At 49.6% G+C, this 16,892-nt stretch overlaps 1 protein-coding gene across 1 annotated transcript in view; it reads left to right on the forward strand.

Moving 5' to 3' along the window:
* LTBP2 (latent transforming growth factor beta binding protein 2) overlaps positions 1-16,892 on the forward strand; it is a gene marked incomplete at its 5' end in the record, with an annotated part of 62,660 nt that overhangs the window by 21,145 nt on the left and 24,623 nt on the right. The window contains 5 exons of the mRNA XM_031065478.1: positions 2,724-2,905; positions 4,842-5,012; positions 6,587-6,787; positions 7,125-7,393; positions 8,933-9,035. Of these exons, the coding sequence (XP_030921338.1) occupies positions 2,724-2,905; positions 4,842-5,012; positions 6,587-6,787; positions 7,125-7,393; positions 8,933-9,035 (926 nt within the window). The remainder of the gene's footprint in view (positions 1-2,723; positions 2,906-4,841; positions 5,013-6,586; positions 6,788-7,124; positions 7,394-8,932; positions 9,036-16,892) is intronic.

A 16,892-nucleotide genomic window follows, 5' to 3' on the forward strand; every position in this document is an offset into this window, starting at 1 on the left:
TAGCAGTAGCACACCAGGTGACAGAGCAGCACATAACAGGCATCAGAAATTCCTTTTCTGGCTGCAGGGCTGAATTAGTAGCTCAGAAATGTGTGAGCAGGCCATGCCTGGCTGCCCTGGCCATCTGGGGTAGGTGGTACTCTGCAGAATCTCAGGGGAGCTTCTGAAAGGGACTGAGGCAGAACTGAAATAAGGTTCACTTCTCTTTAATTATTCTGGCTAGCCTTGCTGATTATTGAAAAACAAGCATTATTTGCTGTCCTCATCTCAGTTTAGATCTTGATTTTAACAAGACAAGAATTATTTTTGTCAGCACACTCTCCTCTCCTGAAGGCATGTATTGGGAGTTTGGGAATCCACCACTGAGGTTTTTGCACAAGGAAGAGATCTGTACTGCTGCAGGTAGGCATGCTTTCTAGTAAGGAATCATTTGGCTTCAGTTTGCAGATGTTGTCAACTCTTTACACCTGGTATTTTGTTCCTGTGGAGAAACCTGTGCCCTCTAATATGAGCACCTCCTCTTTATCCTAAATTGAAGAGATTGAATAGTTTAGGTTTCTTACAGGAAGGCATTTTCACCAGCCCCCCAGTTATTTATGTAATCTTTTTTTCCTGTGTTCTCTCCATATTTTTGACATCCCTTAGAAGATGTGACATATTTTACATCACAGCTAGGATGATAGTATAGCATGTATACACCCTCCTGTGATGAGAACGTGTCGGGAGGCAAAAATACCTCCCTGTTCCTGCAGTGTTTCAATGTCCTAATGTCAGGGCATTGAACTGACAGTTCGTATTTAATTGCTTGTCATTAGCCCTGAAATCTTTTCTGAATTGCTGTTTTCCAGGATCATCTCCAACTATCTGCAGCTGCTGCCTGCATTCCTTCTTCCTAGAAGTGTAATCCTGCATTTGGCTCTATTAAAATCCCATGTTGCTTGGATGTATTTACCCTCCACAGAGATCCAAACTGCTCTGTGTGATTGCTCTGTTCTCATCACAATACACCACATTGCAAATTTTTGTGTCAGCAGCGCACATTATCAATGTCGATTGTATGTTTATTTAGAAATAAAAATATTTATTTCCAGATGAAATTCTTGAATCATGCCAGGCCTCATACTGATCACCCTGGAACCCATCTAATTCCCTCCCCAGTGACAACTACTTCTTGTGTTCTGTTTCACAGCCAGTTTGTTATTAATTTTGCATGTGCCTGATTGACATCATACTGCCTGTTTATTTTTTATTGAAATAGCATAGGCTCTCAGATGGTTGGTGTGCATGTGTCTAATTCTATCAAATTATGAAAATGGACTCCTTTGACAAGAGTGGTTCTTCACAGACCTCCTTGACTCAACATCACTTTGTATTCCTTTTGTTTAGTTCCCAGATAACTGACCTGTGTGTCATCTTTTCCATTGTTCAGGGCTGATTTTGGGCTTGCTGGCTGACAGTTACCTTGTGTGTTGTTCTTGACCTGCTTGAATACCAGCACAGCATGAGCTCCCTTTCCATCTCCCCAGATCTTATTGTTATTCCAAGCTATCCAAGGAATGTCTGCACGGCAGAGCTGCTGTCAGCCAGTTCTCATTGAATCACCCAGTCCTGTTTGGTTTAGAAATTTGCCTTTCCTGTAGACAACTGTAACACATCTCCTGTGCTGACTGTGACAGGGAAGCTGGTAAAAACCACAGAATGGGATAGGCCTCTCTGGGCACTTCAGTGGGAAGTGCCACTCTTTGCCTCAGCCACTTCATCAGAGATGGAGGTGTTGGACAGGGCATGCAGACGAGTTGTCAGTGCTGAGGTTCAGTTACAGAGGCATCCAAGGCTGCGACTTTCAAAGAAACCCAAGGAGCGTGTGGGCAGCCAACTTGTTTTGGCCATTGGCTGTACCAAGCCTTTTTCCTTGCAGGTAGTGCAGGTGAGAGTGAAATGCTTTTGTTGGAAAGCAGAGTACCCTCTTGGAGGCTTAGTGCTGCAGTCAGTAAAAGGAAATGGGAGCAAGTGCAGTAGATCAAGATCTTTAACACAAGGAGCTCTGCCTTGTGGCCTACATGGCTTTATAAAAGTGTGTGTATGAGATGTGACCTTGAGAGCTGGATGGCTTCTCTGTGCTTAGTCCCCCAAGAGTACCAAAAGCCGTAAATGCAGTTAGTGCAGAAAGTTGTAACTGCTCTTACAGACTTCAGTTCTTGGTCATTCTCTCTTGTTTGTGACTCTCATGGGCCAAGTTTTGTGTATTTGCTTGGTCTGGCCTCTTCTCTGACTGTCTTATGGTTTTAGTGCTTGTTTGGGGCTGGGAAGGCAGGTCCTGAGAAAACTCCCACCATAAGAACAAGTGTATTTGGAGCTGCTTATGTTTGCTATGGTCAAGGAACAGACCTTGAGTGTGATGGGCAGGCAGAGGTTCTTCAAGGCAGCCAGAGCATCCCTGTGGAAGGACAGCCTGATGTGATGGTACAGAGAGGGTGTCTTGGTGAATACCGTGTCCTGCCAGGCTCGGGACATGGGGCATTGTTCCTAGAGGGAAACAGTGTGCCATGGTGATGACTGAAAGTAGGAGAGGAGTGGGATCCTGCACAGGTGGATGAATCTCTGTGTCCAGTGGCAGCTCAGGCAGCTTGGCAGTGGAGGTTGCTGCTACATTGGTGGACAGGCACTGTTGGGTTAGTGCAGTCACTTGTGAGGCATATTGGTGCATTTTTTCTCTTCCACAGGATTCAGAGCAGAATTGGCTCTCCTGTCTCCCCTCAGCACACAGGGTCCTCAAGGACTGTGCGGCGCTACCCAGCCAGCAATGGCCAGCTCACCTCTAATGCACTCCCCAACGGGAATGGACACGAGCAGAGCAGACCTGGCCCACACGCTGTTTCCCAGGAGCACACATTGTCTGCAAAAGGTAAGGTCTGTAGGGCTGTCACTCTTTTGGGTCTTCTTGGGGTCATGGGAAAGGGCAACACTGTAACTGGGGTTTCCCAAGAAACCATGGATTCCCAGGACTATGCTGCTCAGTGGAATGAAAAGGGAAGGTCAGCATGGGCATTGCTGGGCTTGGCAAAGAAAGGGGCCCTACTGAAAGAGGACACATCAGGGAAGCAAAATGCTGATGGCTTGAGACAGGAGCCAGAGGATGTAGGAATCCATAAAGTTAGAGGGTTTCAGGTTTGTGGGAAAACAGACAGGCCTCAGTGCAGCAGAGCTATGGATATTGCTGATGCATCTTGTTAAGCTGTAGCAAAGACGTGAGGAATAGAACAATAGAGCTATGTATTAGCGATTCAGAATAACTTTCTAAGTTGCAAAAAGTTTCTATAGCAAGGTTGAAATTATGAATAAGGTTTTATGCTTTGTCTCCTTATAAATGAACAAGCAAGCATTGTTTTAACCCCAGCTACATGTGTTTATGTTGATTAGATAGAATCACTGTCAATATGCTTTCTCTCTGTGTAATTAGCTAAGATGAGTATTTGGTGACTTGTAACAAGTAAGTTTCTTTGGCTTGCTGCCTAGATGTGAACTGTCAAGATCTTTGCATAGGCAAAACTATGTATTATAAAGATTCTGGAAAATAAACGGTTCCGACACATCCACAGTAGTCCCGTCCCGTTCGTGCTTGTATATAAACTGCCAGCGCAGAGGATATGACAATTGCATCTCAGAGATGTTGAACATCACCCCAGCCCCAAAGGGGAATTGCCTCAGTCTGTAGGAATGGTGTCTCCCAGCTCACTCCTCAGTCTGAGCAGCTCTCAAGGTCAGATTGTGCAACCAGCATCTATTTCTTCCCTTTGGCTGCTGCCTTGATGCCTTCTGACATGAGCAGGGATTAGGCCAGGCTGCTGGGACATGCAGATGCTGAGCCCAATGCTTTCCCAGCTAGGACAGATGCCAGTTGTCTTCTGAAGCTTGGTTCCCTCCTGAAGCTGTGATTCCCCGAAGAGGCACCTCAGCCCCTATGAGTAGGGCCATGAACCTGACTTAAACTGTAATCTGAAAGTGGGCATTGAAACAGGGAGCAGGGTGAGCACAGCAAGGGCAACACACGATTGTCCCACTGGAGTGGGATGGAAGGCTCTGGTGTCAAGACAGCTGGTTACGCAACAGTTCTGTCTGTTGACCATTTCTCACAAGTCCCAAAGAGCTCTGAGTGTGATTTCCCATCATATGGCAGGATGGTGAGGGACCAGAAGAGGACCATAGATAGCTGCATGAGGTCATTGTCGCTTGTAGGGTGACAATGGTTTTCTTGAGACCTGATGCTCTCTCTTCTGAATGCCAGTGTGTTTATGTGAGAAGACTTCCAGTGGTTTAAGAGCAGCCAGTCTTCTGGCTACTGATGTGGCTGGAGAAAGAATATTGCTTAAAGTGGAAAAACTCCCTTTATGATGAAGTTAGTGCATGAGTGTCCCTTCACATCTGCTCATTTAGAGTTATGCCACTCTAAATGAGCAGAACATGCTGCTTGCCATTGCTCATGTGTTGACCAACTCTTACAGCTGCTGGAGCAGAAAACAGGCTGGAGTGAGCAGGGGAAAAGAGAGACAGAATCACAGAATTGCAGAGTCAGCTAGGTTGGAAAAGATCTTTAAGATCATTGAGTCGAATCAATGATGTAACACCACTTGTCAGCTAGGCAATGGCACTAAGTGCCACATCCAGTCTTTTCTTAAACACCTCCAGGGATGGTGAGTCCACCAGCTTGGGGAGGGACATAAATCCCTCTTTGCACTGGGAATGCTTTGGAGTTTGAGCTGCGAATGAGAGCTTGAGCTGCAAATAACAGCTCCCCTGGCCTGGAGATGCTGTTTCCACTTAGCACTCTTTTTCTTTTACAGGGGCCAACCTGACAGAGAAGATTAAGAAGATAAAAATTGTCTTCACACCCACCATCTGCAAACAGACGTGCCAGAGTGGGCGCTGCTACAACAGCTGCGAGAAAGGAGACACCACCACTCTCTACAGCCAAGGGGGGCAGGACCACGATCCCAAATCTGGCTTCCGCATCTGTGAGCACCCCCATGTCCTCCACCTACCTTCTTGCCTGTCTCCCCACTCTATCTTCCTGCTTTTCCTGACTCTACAGACCAAGGGCTTGGGCTGCTGTAGGGAGGGGAAGAGATGGCTACTCTCAGCGCCTTGGAAGGTGTCTTCTGGGATCTTTGGGGCTTACTCTCTCTCTGGGGGAGGAAGAGAGACTTTGCCTCATTGCTCTCTTTCCTGGGCAAGCAGATCCTGTTTCCATCTCACCCTGGGTAGAGGGGATGTATGTGTTTGAGTTAGGCCTGCAGCCAAGCCTCACCACCTCCTTCTTCTCAGAGCCAGCTCACTGCTTTAGTTGGCATCCAGTCTTGGGGCTGACTTTCATCACCTAATTTCCTCCTGTTCTCTCCTTTCACTCACGTGGCAGCCAGGAGAGCTGGCTGCAGGTTGCAAACTGTTCTTATAAACAGGGCTTGCTGAAACCACTGCTCACCCTTCAGAGCCACTGGGATTGCTCATCAAGTCACTGGGATATCCAGCTGTGGGTTGGTCACATTGTCGTGGAGCGAGCTGGTGGGAGAAACATGCTGGACTTGCTGGGACTTGTCCTTTGAGTGCCTCTGTATCACTCAAATTCTTCTACTGAGAGAATGAAAAGTCTTGCTGCTGTGGACACTGATGGAAGATTGTGTTCACAGAAATTTCTGCCCAGGTCCCAGTTCAAACATGTGTCTCCTCCCCTTAAAGCGGGTGCTGGACTTGAGCAAATGAGCTTGAAATGGGATGGGTGTTCATCCCCTGGGATGAACCTAACAAGCCATCCAGGAATGTGGAGCAGCAGTGTCTCATACTGAAATGAGTCAGGATAATCTGTCATGGAATCCCATGTGAGATCCCATTGAGAACTGCTCTGGGTTGCTCCAAGCATGATGAGGTCAGAAAGGACATGACTCTGGTTTCATCTGTGCATGCTTTTTCTGAGCCTGTGCAGATGAATTGCTCCTGATTATTTTGTCCCACTCCACGCTTCTCCCACATGAACTGCTGGCAGGGCCAGGGCTGGATGTGAGACAGGCTCTGAGGATGTGGCTCTCTGCCTGTTCTGTCTGCCTCTCCCATCCTGCTGAGTTCCCTTCTGGGCTAGGAGTAAAAACCCTGCCAAGTGGGGAGGGGGTGATGCAGAAGGGAAGAAATTGGGCAGACTTGGCTACATATGGCTGCCACGGCTCCTGACCCACTCGAAGAGGTCCTGCTGTGTCAGCAACACCACCTTGGCAGCTCCCCAGGACATGGGTGCCCCAGCCTGGCTGTGGCCCCAGAGCCCAAGGGAGATTCATCTTATTCAAGCCATGCCTCCAGTTGTGAGCAGAGCTTGGGGAAGATGGTGCTGCCCAGCAGGGACCTGAACCTGCCTCCAGGCTGCAAGTGCTGACCCCAGCCCAGTGCTGGACCTGGTCCTTGGGACATCATGGGGTTAGTGCTGTCCAGGTGCAGCTGCCTGGCATCCCCCAGCTGCCCTTGGCTAGAGCCAGTGTCTCAGTTTCTCCTCTAAGCAGACTCTTGTTGCAGTGTGTTGCAATAGACTCTCTTTGCCTTGCAGACTTCTGTCAGATCCCCTGCCTGAATGGAGGGCGCTGTGTGGGCCGGGATGAATGCTGGTGCCCCTCCAACTCCACGGGGAAGTTTTGCCACCTGCCAGCTCCCTCTTTGGAAAAGAAGCAAGGAGGAAGAGGCCCAAAGACCCCAGCTGACAGCTCCATGAGGCACTCCACATATACCCTGCCCTTGTCCAACCAGCTTGGTGAGCATGGCCAATGGCTCCAGACTCCTCATTTTACTCCTACTTGTGTGCTCCTCAGATCTTTTCTAACAGGCCTGAGGAAGCCACTACCTCCTTGTGCCTGTGGTTTCAGGCCAGGTTGTTAGACAGGAGGTTTCCCTAGTTTCTTGTGGAGATTTTGGTAGGTTTGTCCTCTTTTTAGGCCAGAGAAATATTTTCTCTTAGATGCAGTCTTCCTCTAGATTTCCTGGTGGGGTCAGTCTACCTCTCCTCCCATTTGACTTTGTTCATGATGATACTCTTTTGGTGCCAAATTGTTGCCAGATTGTCACAAATGTGGTGTAAACTCATCTTCCAGCTTCCCTAAACCCTTCTCTGGTGAACGTCCACATCAACCACCCTCCAGAAGCCATTGTGCAAATTCACCAGGTGGCCAGAGTACGGGGTGATGCAGAGGCGTCGGAGGAGAACAGTGTGGAGGCAGTCCTGGTGCCTCGGCTGGCTGCTGTGCCCTGGTACACGTATTCCCATGGGAATGGGAACAGCATTGCCACTGAGAGCAGACAGCAACAGCAGAGAGCCCCAGGGCTGCTCGGGAGGTGCTTTCGGGAGGCTTTCCATGGGCAGGTAAGAGGACATCTTCAAGAATTGGTGTATTTCTTGTTCTGGGGTAGGGGAGCGTTGGCTTTTGGGGTATAGGGAGTGGCTTTATTCTGTGAAGCTGTTCAGCATCAGCATGGGCATCATGCAGGTGCCATGGGCGCAGGCAGCAATGTGTTACTACTTGGGAAGAAAAAATTTCCTTGATTTGATCCAACAGAGAGACCTCACTGCCTTGCCCTGACCAGGCTGTGCCCTGGGGCAGCACAGCCCAGACTTGATGGCTTTCACACACAGTCTGGTTTTAAAAGGGTGCCCTATTTATAGCAACATTTACAGCCATGCTCTGCGATTATTGTAGGAAACGTATAAAACATAGGAAAATTCCTTTCCCTCTCAGACGATAAATGGAAGTCTGATTTCCATGGAACCATGCCTTCCTGGAGAGCTCAACTGGGGCTTGGGAAGCAAATGCACGTGAGGGACTTTCTCACCTCTGTCCCACAGTCATCGTAATTTCTTATTTTGTCTTTCCCCATATGTTTCTCTTGCGTCACTGGAAAAGCATTGGAGGTTTTTGGCACCCACAGGAACACCTGTGAGCTCTCCCAGAGCAGTTTGTGCTCAGAGAGACCCCCAGCCTGGCAGTCGGGGACTCAGCCCTGTCCCCACTGCTCGCCAGCCTTTTTAGGGGGGCTGCTCCCAGTTCCCATCCCATCCTTCAGTCACTCCCATCCAAGTCGTTTCTAGCAGGAAATATTCTTAGCCATTCTCTAGTGCAAAAAGAGAGGAGATCAGGACCTGGGGCTGGAAAAGCCCTGCTTCTCTGTGGAGGGATGGCAGTGCTGCGACCTTAGGAGCAGAGGATGATGACGCACAGAGATGCTTATGGATGCCTGGAAAGGCTGTAAGAGATGCTCTAGGGGCGGCAGGGGGTACCCTTGCTGTGCTCACAGCTCACCCAGCTGGGGTAATGCCGTGCCTGGGAGGGGGTGAGGAGCTGGGCTGGGAGTGCTGCCTCTCCCGCCCGCCTGCCGCGGCCGAGCGCCCGGTATGCAGCGCTGGGCAGGCGGCCACGCGTGCCTGGGCGGGCGCCAGCTCCAGCCTGCGGCCCAGCGGCTCCGCTCCGATGGGGGAGCCTGTAGTGCAGAGGGCCTTGCCGACACTGGGGGGAAAGAGAGACTCGTTCAGCAGAGGAAAGCGCCTGACAACAAGCTCCCTGCCGGGCTGGAGTAGTGCACCCGTTTCACAGGCTAATCAGCCAGGCAAGGGGCTGATTCTGGGGCTTTGCCAGGTGATATAATCTCTGGTTCATCTCTGCTCTGTTTGATGGCCCCTTCCCCTCTGAAGGGTGCAGTCAAGGGAGGTTCTGTCTGCACAACTTTTTACTATCTTAATCCACATCCCTGGTCCCTCTGTGTCCCAGTACGGAGCTGTGCCAAGAGGGCCGTGCCAGCCTCTGACCCCAGACAGCTGTTCCCTGTGCTGCCTCTGCTGCTGTCCTACCAGCTGGGCACATGTTTCCTCTGCATCCCACAGAAGCCTGATCTGCTCCTCTCTCCGCAGTGCACCAACCCCCTGCCAGGGCTAACCAAGCTGGAGGATTGCTGTGGCAGTGTGGGCCTCTTCTGGGGCATGGACCAGTGCCTGGCCTGTCCCCCCCGGCCAGGTGAGTACTGCTGCTGGCCAGGAGCTGGGACAGCGTGAGGGACAGCCTGCACCCTCGCTGAGCAAAGAAAAAGGGCTGCCTCATGTAGCTGAGGCAGGCAGCAGAGCTGTGGGTCTTGATACATGGCTCTCCTTGGCCCAAGGTCCTCAGGGATAGGCAGCATGTCCCAGGGGAGTGCAGGGTCATGCCAGCTGCTGCCCCAGCCCACCAGGGAACCGTGCTCTGGGTTGGGTGCTGGGCCCAGGCTTGTGTGGCCAGTGGTTCCCACCATGCTAGCTCCGTTCAGAGGGAGAAACGAGAAAAAAGCAGCCATGGTTTTAGGAGGTGCAGTTCTAGGTTGGAGAAGGAGGCTGCAGACTTGGCCCTCTAGAGTTACAGGCTTGCTCTGGGCCCAACACGGGTTTGGCAGGGGCTCTGGAAATAACACTACATCAAACAATTGGCAGGAGCACACCCAGGGTCTGTTCCAGGGGCATGGGCTTCCAGCTCCATTTCTGCTGCACTTGGGAGCTGGACAGACTGATCTAGCAGGAGATGGGGATTCCTCATCTGCTCTGCTCAGGGTGCTTTATGATAAGCATGGCCCCTTGAAGCACGGTCACATCCTGTGTTGTGGTGGAGAAGCCATACAGGAGGACTCCTGGCTGGAGAGGGGCAGTCCTGTGGGCACAATGGCTCCAGCATCCAGTGCTGACTGGGTGTGGTGCAGGGCAAGGTGCACTCACCTGGTGGAATGTGGGCAGGGAGCTGCTCACCTCTTCCCTGCCTGTCTGCCTGCCTGCCCCCTTTCATTGCTGCCTGCCTGCTCAATCACATCCCTTCACTGGATCAAAGAACTAAAGAAAACAGACCCCATGGTTCAGGAGACTTTGGACTTCTGAAGTACAGTGATCCAAAGTATCAGGTTTTGCAAACAAGTGTGGTACTGGTGACTTCTAGCTCTGCTCAGAGTTTTTCCTGCTCGCTTACACACACATTCCCAAGAGCTGAATTTGTGTCTCATTATCCTCCCTCAATTCGATTCCTACTCAGCCAGGGGTAGGGCTGACTGGAGCCAAATTCCTTGCAATCACAGACGAGGTTGTCAGCATCCTGGAACCCAGTCCAGATCTTAGGAGCTCTGATTGCTGTCATCTTCCCAAGCTTCATGGCTGTGCTGTAGCTTTGGCCATGCTACTTCTTGCCTGACCTTACCCATGTGCCAGCCCCAAAAAAGTCTTGGGCATTTGTGGTATGGGGGTGACCCCAGGGTCTGCAGGTTCAGTGCAGGCAAGGAAATGCCCCACACAGGCCTCAGCCCCTCTTCTTTGTCTCTGGCCTTCTTAACCCCAGTCATGGCCTTCTCTTTCCCATTCCACAGCAGTCTCCCTGTTTCTCACCTGTCTTTCTGTCACCCCTCCATTAGAAAGTGGGGGGGGGTGCTTAATACTTCAGTTGGGCTGCAGACTGCTGCAAAAACTCCGCACCTCCTTTCTCTTTCTCCATGCCAGGATGCAAGGTGCTTGCGGAGAATGCAGCCAGAGCTGCAGCAGGGATTTGATCTACTGGACTTGGAGCTTCAAAATGTGTCTAAGTACAGGCTTCTAAGATGTGAAAACAGACACAAAATACTCCCATGTGCTCCTTGCAGTCAGCCAACCAAATGCACTTAAGACATGCTCCTAGCTGCCAGCAGGCTCCACAGCTCACAGCTCAGTGCATGCTCTGTGTCCTAGCAGCAGTTGCAACTCAAGGCAAGTTGTCACTGCTGGTTTTCACTGAGTGGAAAGGTGCTTGTTTGGCTTTGTTTTCAGACTAATTCCAGGGTGCTGTGGAAAATGTATCCATGTGGGTCTTTTATATTCCTGTGTCACAAGAAATTCCCTCTGGTTTTGGATTATAAAATTCCTCCTTGGAGACTTAATGGGTCTTATGATTTTGGCAGGAATTCAGGCTAGTTGAAGGAGCCATTTTCATCCTGTTCAATGGTATACAAGTATCTTGCTGCTTTGGCCACCTCTGGTGTAAGGAGCTGTAAGGTAGACATGATGGAGGCAGCTTAAGAGAGCCCGGGATTGTGGAGTGAGAAGCCCAGGTAGATGGCATCCCTTTCTCTGGCATGTTGTCTTCATACATAAGATAGCTGACCCTAGAGTGGAGTCAGCAAAACAGATCTTTCTCAGTGACCTTACTTCTGTAACAGAGCTGCCAAGCACTGTGACCTGTCATTGCCTTCTGCCTTGTCTGCCTGGGTTTCCAGTTCCATGCCAGTGTGAAAGCATTGTTCCATGTACTTCCTGCCTGTAGACCACATCCCACACTCACATTCCTTTTGCCTTCTGGTCTTGCTGGCCTGTATTGTGCTCACTCAAAGTCACTGGGCTGTAGTTCAGTGATCTGGTGTCTCGTGCACAGAGATAACATGTCCAGTGTATGTTTCCAGCTTTCTTCTTAGCATTGTGCTCTTCAGAGACAACTCCTTGCTCTCATGAGTGCCAGGGAAGCATGCAGCAGAGCAGACTTGACAGCATTGGGAATTTAATTCCAGCAACTAGAGACAGAAATGGCAGAAGCTAGTTCAGTGTAAACACTTACAAACGTACAGAAGTGCAGCCAGGCAAGAGCTAGACAAATGGGGAACTTGTTTGGATTGACTGTCTGCCCGAGACACTGATTGTTAGGAGAGTCTGGATACGTCCGGATGTCTCCATCGTCTGCAGCTTTCATGTTTGGTACGTGTTTGTGTGCGGAGAGACATCAGAGAAGATGAATAGGAGGCAGGCATCTGTCCGAGCAAACTTACCATGACCAAGCCTCGCTATTTTTTATGTTTTATGCTCAGCATCAGAAAAGCCAAGGCACTCAGATGCTTTGTCTGCGTCCTAATGAGACCATGTTAAAAACTGAGTTCAAAATTAAAGGTTGACCTAGCCAGGAGTGTCTCTGTAGTGAGTGCTACTTTAGTCTTAGCTATTTCCTTAGGCCATGCTGAGGCTGTGTGGTTTGCTGCTGGGGGGCTGTACATTTTTTTGTATTGTTAAGTGTCACACATTGTTAAGTGTCTTCAGAGAAGCGGGCGCAGAGGTGGGTGTTCCAGTAGGCTGTAGTAGAAGTTCCTGGGAGCTCATGCAAGTGAGAACTAAAGATAGGACCCCCATGGCATGTCAGAGGCAGCCTGGGAGAAGGGGGAGAGCCAAGGGCTTGCTCCATGAGCTGTTGGAACAAAGGCTGGTTGTTGCTGATCCATGAGAGAAAGAGATGAGCCAGAGACAGGGCCCTGGAGGGTGGCAGGATGCCTGCATGCTGTCATGCAGCTGCAGTCCTTCAGCTCTGGCCAGAATTTGGTGGATGAAATGTGTAGTGTTGCAAGATAGGATAAATCAGGTGGAGACATTCAGTGACCTTCTGGGTCTTCAGTACTTGGAGAAAGCAATGGAGCACACACTGAAAGGCTAGAACAGAAGGGTAGGGGCAAACAGGAACTGGAAAGTAAAACCTGAAGGAGACTGACAGTAGGAAAAGAGAATTAGAGGCTGATGAAGCAGCTGAAGTAGAAACACGAGGATGTGACTGAAAGGGAACCCAGGAACAAGCACAGTAGCTGAGCAGTGCTGGTGAGGAGCCTGCACTGAAGCAATGTTCTGTCCTGTGGCAAGCTCGGGAGGTGGGGCTAGTAGCAGGTGTACTGCTGGGCACAGCTACTCCTGCTTACCTGCCAGACCATGTGTTATTTTGGGGGATACAATGGTCTCTGGAAAGAACATGTTGGAACAATATTAAGAGATGGTCTGTAGAAATTAAACCCAATGACACTGGAGCTACAGGTTGACACATACCCCATTGCAGGTGTGGATTTGGATACTGGTTTTCCCAAAGCCTTGGCCCTTCTCAGGCACATGGGGGTAAAGGAAACTGGTAGCAGAGTTCTGTCCAGAGGGTATCACAGCCCTGCTCTTCTACCTTCTCCCTGTCCGTGAGACCACACACCTCTGGAACCAGCAGCATTCGAGGAAAACCCATATCAGTGAACACCATCTGCACTGCTGCCAGAAGCTACAAGTCTCACCCTTCTGTGCAAATGACAGACTTTCTGGGTTCAGGAATAAACCTGCATTTTCTAGGTCCTGATTTTTCAGTGCCCCCAGTCCCTTATTTCCAGCTACAGTCAGCCTGAGCATGGGCTGGGCTGTGCACCCACTCATTGTGCTCACTGCAGATCTTCCTGGGCTGCTTTCTCTCTTCCTATGGGTTTTAACTGCATTAAGAAACAAGTCTTTGAAGGCTATTGTTTTGTTTTTATTCCCACTCCATGTGTTTTTTCAAGTTTTTTGTCCTAGAGAAAAGTCTGAATTTCACTGGAAAGTTGGATCTTGTAATGTCTGGCTTGGCACCCGCAGCACTCCCCTAACAGACCTCCCACTGTGAGAGGGGTGGCAGCTCACCCATGGAGCCGTCATGTCAGAAACGCCAAGTGGCTCTGCAAGCCTCCCCTGTGCTGTGCCTGCAGGCATTGAACAGCCACAGGCAGCCCCTTGGAAGTCAACCCCCTGCTCTGCTCCTGGGAACAGATGGGGTAGGATACAAGGAAAAAATCCCTGGATATATGGGAAGGAGGCTACAGAGGCCACTGTTACCATGTGCTACAGGGAGTCTGTGTGGAACAGTAAAGAAAGGCTGGAGGTGGGGAAAGAAGCTGAAACCTCTGCAAGGTCATGCCAGTACCACAGAAAGCAATGTTTAACCTGGGAAGGCACAGCATTTTCAGGAGTGCTTTGTTCTGCACAGTGCTTATTTTGCTCATCATTCACTTGTTGTAGCAGCACGCAGCAGCACAGTGTTACAAAACTAGGGCTTTTTAGGTACAAGGCATCTTCTTGGAGTTGGAAGCACCTTGGGAGCAGGATAAGGATCTTTCTGTTGAAACAGTAAATGGCAAAAAGGAATTATCAGAGTCTTTTTCCTTCAAGCATCTTTTGCACCTTCAAGATCTTTACTGATCATGAGTAGAGACAGAGGATTGTGTTTTGTATCACACATGTAGCACTGGTGCATGCCCTCCCCACCACTACTATCATAACTCTTGTTGGGGCATTGGAGAAAGTCCTGCTGGAGCCTCCTTACAACAAACCATCCAAAGAGCATTCATGACAGACCTGGACAGAAGGATTTGTCTCTTTCTCTCGTGTCCATTCTGCCTTAGAACTCAGCTGATCCCCACAGCCACAGCCTAACTTCTTGCTGTGGCACCTCTAACACATCTCCAGAGGCTGCTGTAGGGCCCAAACTGCTCTGCACTTCTGCCAGTGAGCTCAGCAGCTCATGTCCCCTGTGCAGTGGAGGCTGATCTCCTCTGCTTCACGCTAAACCAGGCTGAGGCTTGACTGAGTCCACCAGCCCCATTTCTCCAGGTGTCATGAGACCATTCACTCCAGCTCCTTTCACCTCCCAGGACTAGCAGAGGTGCCACAGCGACCCTCAAGGTTTCTCAGTGAGTTGATGTCTTTAGTATGGTAGATAGAAAGAGTCAAAATAAATGGGCTAGCTTTCAGGAAATGGGCATTTCCTCACTTCTCATCTGACCACAGGCTTGCTTCTTCCCCTTTTAACAGAGTGGTATTGTATGGACTAATGTAATGTAATATCTCATCCAACAAACATTGTCTCACTTCACACCCTTGTGCCTACCACCGCTAGAAGTTTTCCACTTCACCATCACCCTGAGCTTCTCCAGACAATGTTTAGGCAGCCAGAGCTGTTGGGTAAAGTCTCTTCTCCTAGGAAGTGATGAAAAATTAGCCTAATTGCTTAAAGACTATCGCACTAGGTGACAAAATACCTCTGCCCAATTTCCATTTATTCATTTCCTTTCATATTATGATCTATTTGAGTATTTTTCTAGCTGGGGACAAGGATGCTGGTGGGAGTCCTGGGCTGTGTCTGTTTCACACTCACCTCCTTTCTGAGCCTGTGAGCTTATTGCATGCATGCTCCTTTGTATGAGCCCCTACTGATCCCTGACAAGGATGCCTGGTACCTGCAGAGCTTGCAGAGAGATAGAGGAAGCCATGAGAGCCAAGAGGGACTCCTAATGTGCAGCTTCCTGGTGACCACATTGGTTTGGCACATTGTCCTCAGGGCTGAAATGCCCAGGAGGCAAGGTTCTGAAATCACACTCTTGAATCAGGAACCAGGGCTCCCTGCCCTCAGCAAGCCTGAAATCTGTCTGCCTGACAGATGCAACTCAGCTGCTCCATCCCTAGCCTTAGGCTCTGGGAGAACCCTTCTTGGAGAGAGTGTAGACAGACACAGGAGACTGGGGCCCCTTCAGCTCTGGATGCAACAGATTTCTGCCCTCTCTGATCATCAGATTAGCTTTTTCCTTTTGGTGGGTTCCAGAGGAATAGCCTCCCAACAGCTGCATGAGAGAAGGTTGGATGCTGATCGCCTTTGCAGGAAACCTAGGTGTCCTAGGCTGTTTTTTTCAGGAGGTTTTGGCCATCTCTGTTGCCCAACCACATCTGAGTGTGTGGAAGGAAATAGTCCTCTACTCAAGAAACCAAGCACAAAGCTGAGAGATAATAGCTTATATCTTCCTGCAGCCACACACTGTCTTCCCTTGTGGACAGATCCTGGCAGCCTCCATCCAATACTACAAAACTCTCTTGGTTCTCCTCTTGGTACAGAGAGATCTGCTCACATTACATTACAATTATTCTTTCCAGGGAACATGGGTTTCTTTGCAGAGTTAAGACGTTTGTCCATAGCTTCACAAGTGATTTGCTGAAGTAGAGAGGTTTCTCCAAACTGGAGTTTGGTAAGTGCTAAGGTGGCACAGACCTGCAACTCATCTGCCCACCACTGGCATTTTCTGCCTTGCCCTCTCCCCAGCAGCATCTGTTGGAGGGATGCTGCAGGATCTGTTTCTCTGCAAACTTTTCAGAGGGGAGCATGGCTCTGACACGTCATCACTGTTTGATCTCCAGCACGCTTGGCTTCTGCTCAGAGGGCTTGCACATAACAATGGTGCTTCATTTGAGTGTCTGTTATCACATTGTGCTGAGGTTGACAGATGCTTCCAAGCACAGTTAATGCCTGTCGGCAGCCTCGAGCCCACAAGCTATGGTGTGGGAGGACCTGAAATCCCACTGGGCTACTCAGCCTGGAGCCCATAAGCCAGAGGTTTCTTTACCTTCCCAGAAGGTTGGAAAGGTACCCTGGGATTCCCAGTATCACCAGGAGCTCCCTCGTCCCTAACATCCAGATATTTGTTAACACCTGCTGCCTACAATTAATGACTAAACTGTAGAAGATAGAAGGATTTTTTTGTCTTTATCCTTCACTCAGTTGCTGAGGATCAATGTACACATGGAAAACCTTGAAGCTTCATTTAATATACCTGAGAAAATCAGGTTTTCTGTTCTCCTTCCTGGTACAGGCTGGTAATGATGTGTTCTCCTGTCTTTTAAGCACCTTTGTCTTAGGAGGCTGGTCTCTAACTTTTGCCTTAGAAGAACTGTCCTAGAATGGCTTTAAATTGCTTTATAGAGTTCAAGTGTTCAGGAGAAAGAGTTATGGACATGCCTGCTCTCTGCTCCCAGAATGTGGTCTTAAACTTTGCAGGCTCTTGCCAAGCATCTCCAGCTGTAAGGATGGTCTCAGTTTGTCCCTGGTTCTTGAAGTTGCAGTGTGTAAGGGATCTGCCAGATCCTTGATATGACTATTGCCATGGAGGGCGTTCTATGTATGACACCAAGGAGTGAGCTACTGATGCCAGGCAGGAGAAATTAAGAGTGGTTGGAATATGCCCGGGCAGTCTCTTAGCTGTTGCATGCACTCCTTGTTCCCAAGCAAAAGATCCAGAAAATTTACAAGAAACCC

Source organism: Geospiza fortis, unplaced genomic scaffold (assembly GCF_000277835.1).
Source record: "Geospiza fortis unplaced genomic scaffold, GeoFor_1.0 scaffold54, whole genome shotgun sequence".
NCBI lineage: Eukaryota > Metazoa > Chordata > Aves > Passeriformes > Thraupidae > Geospiza > Geospiza fortis.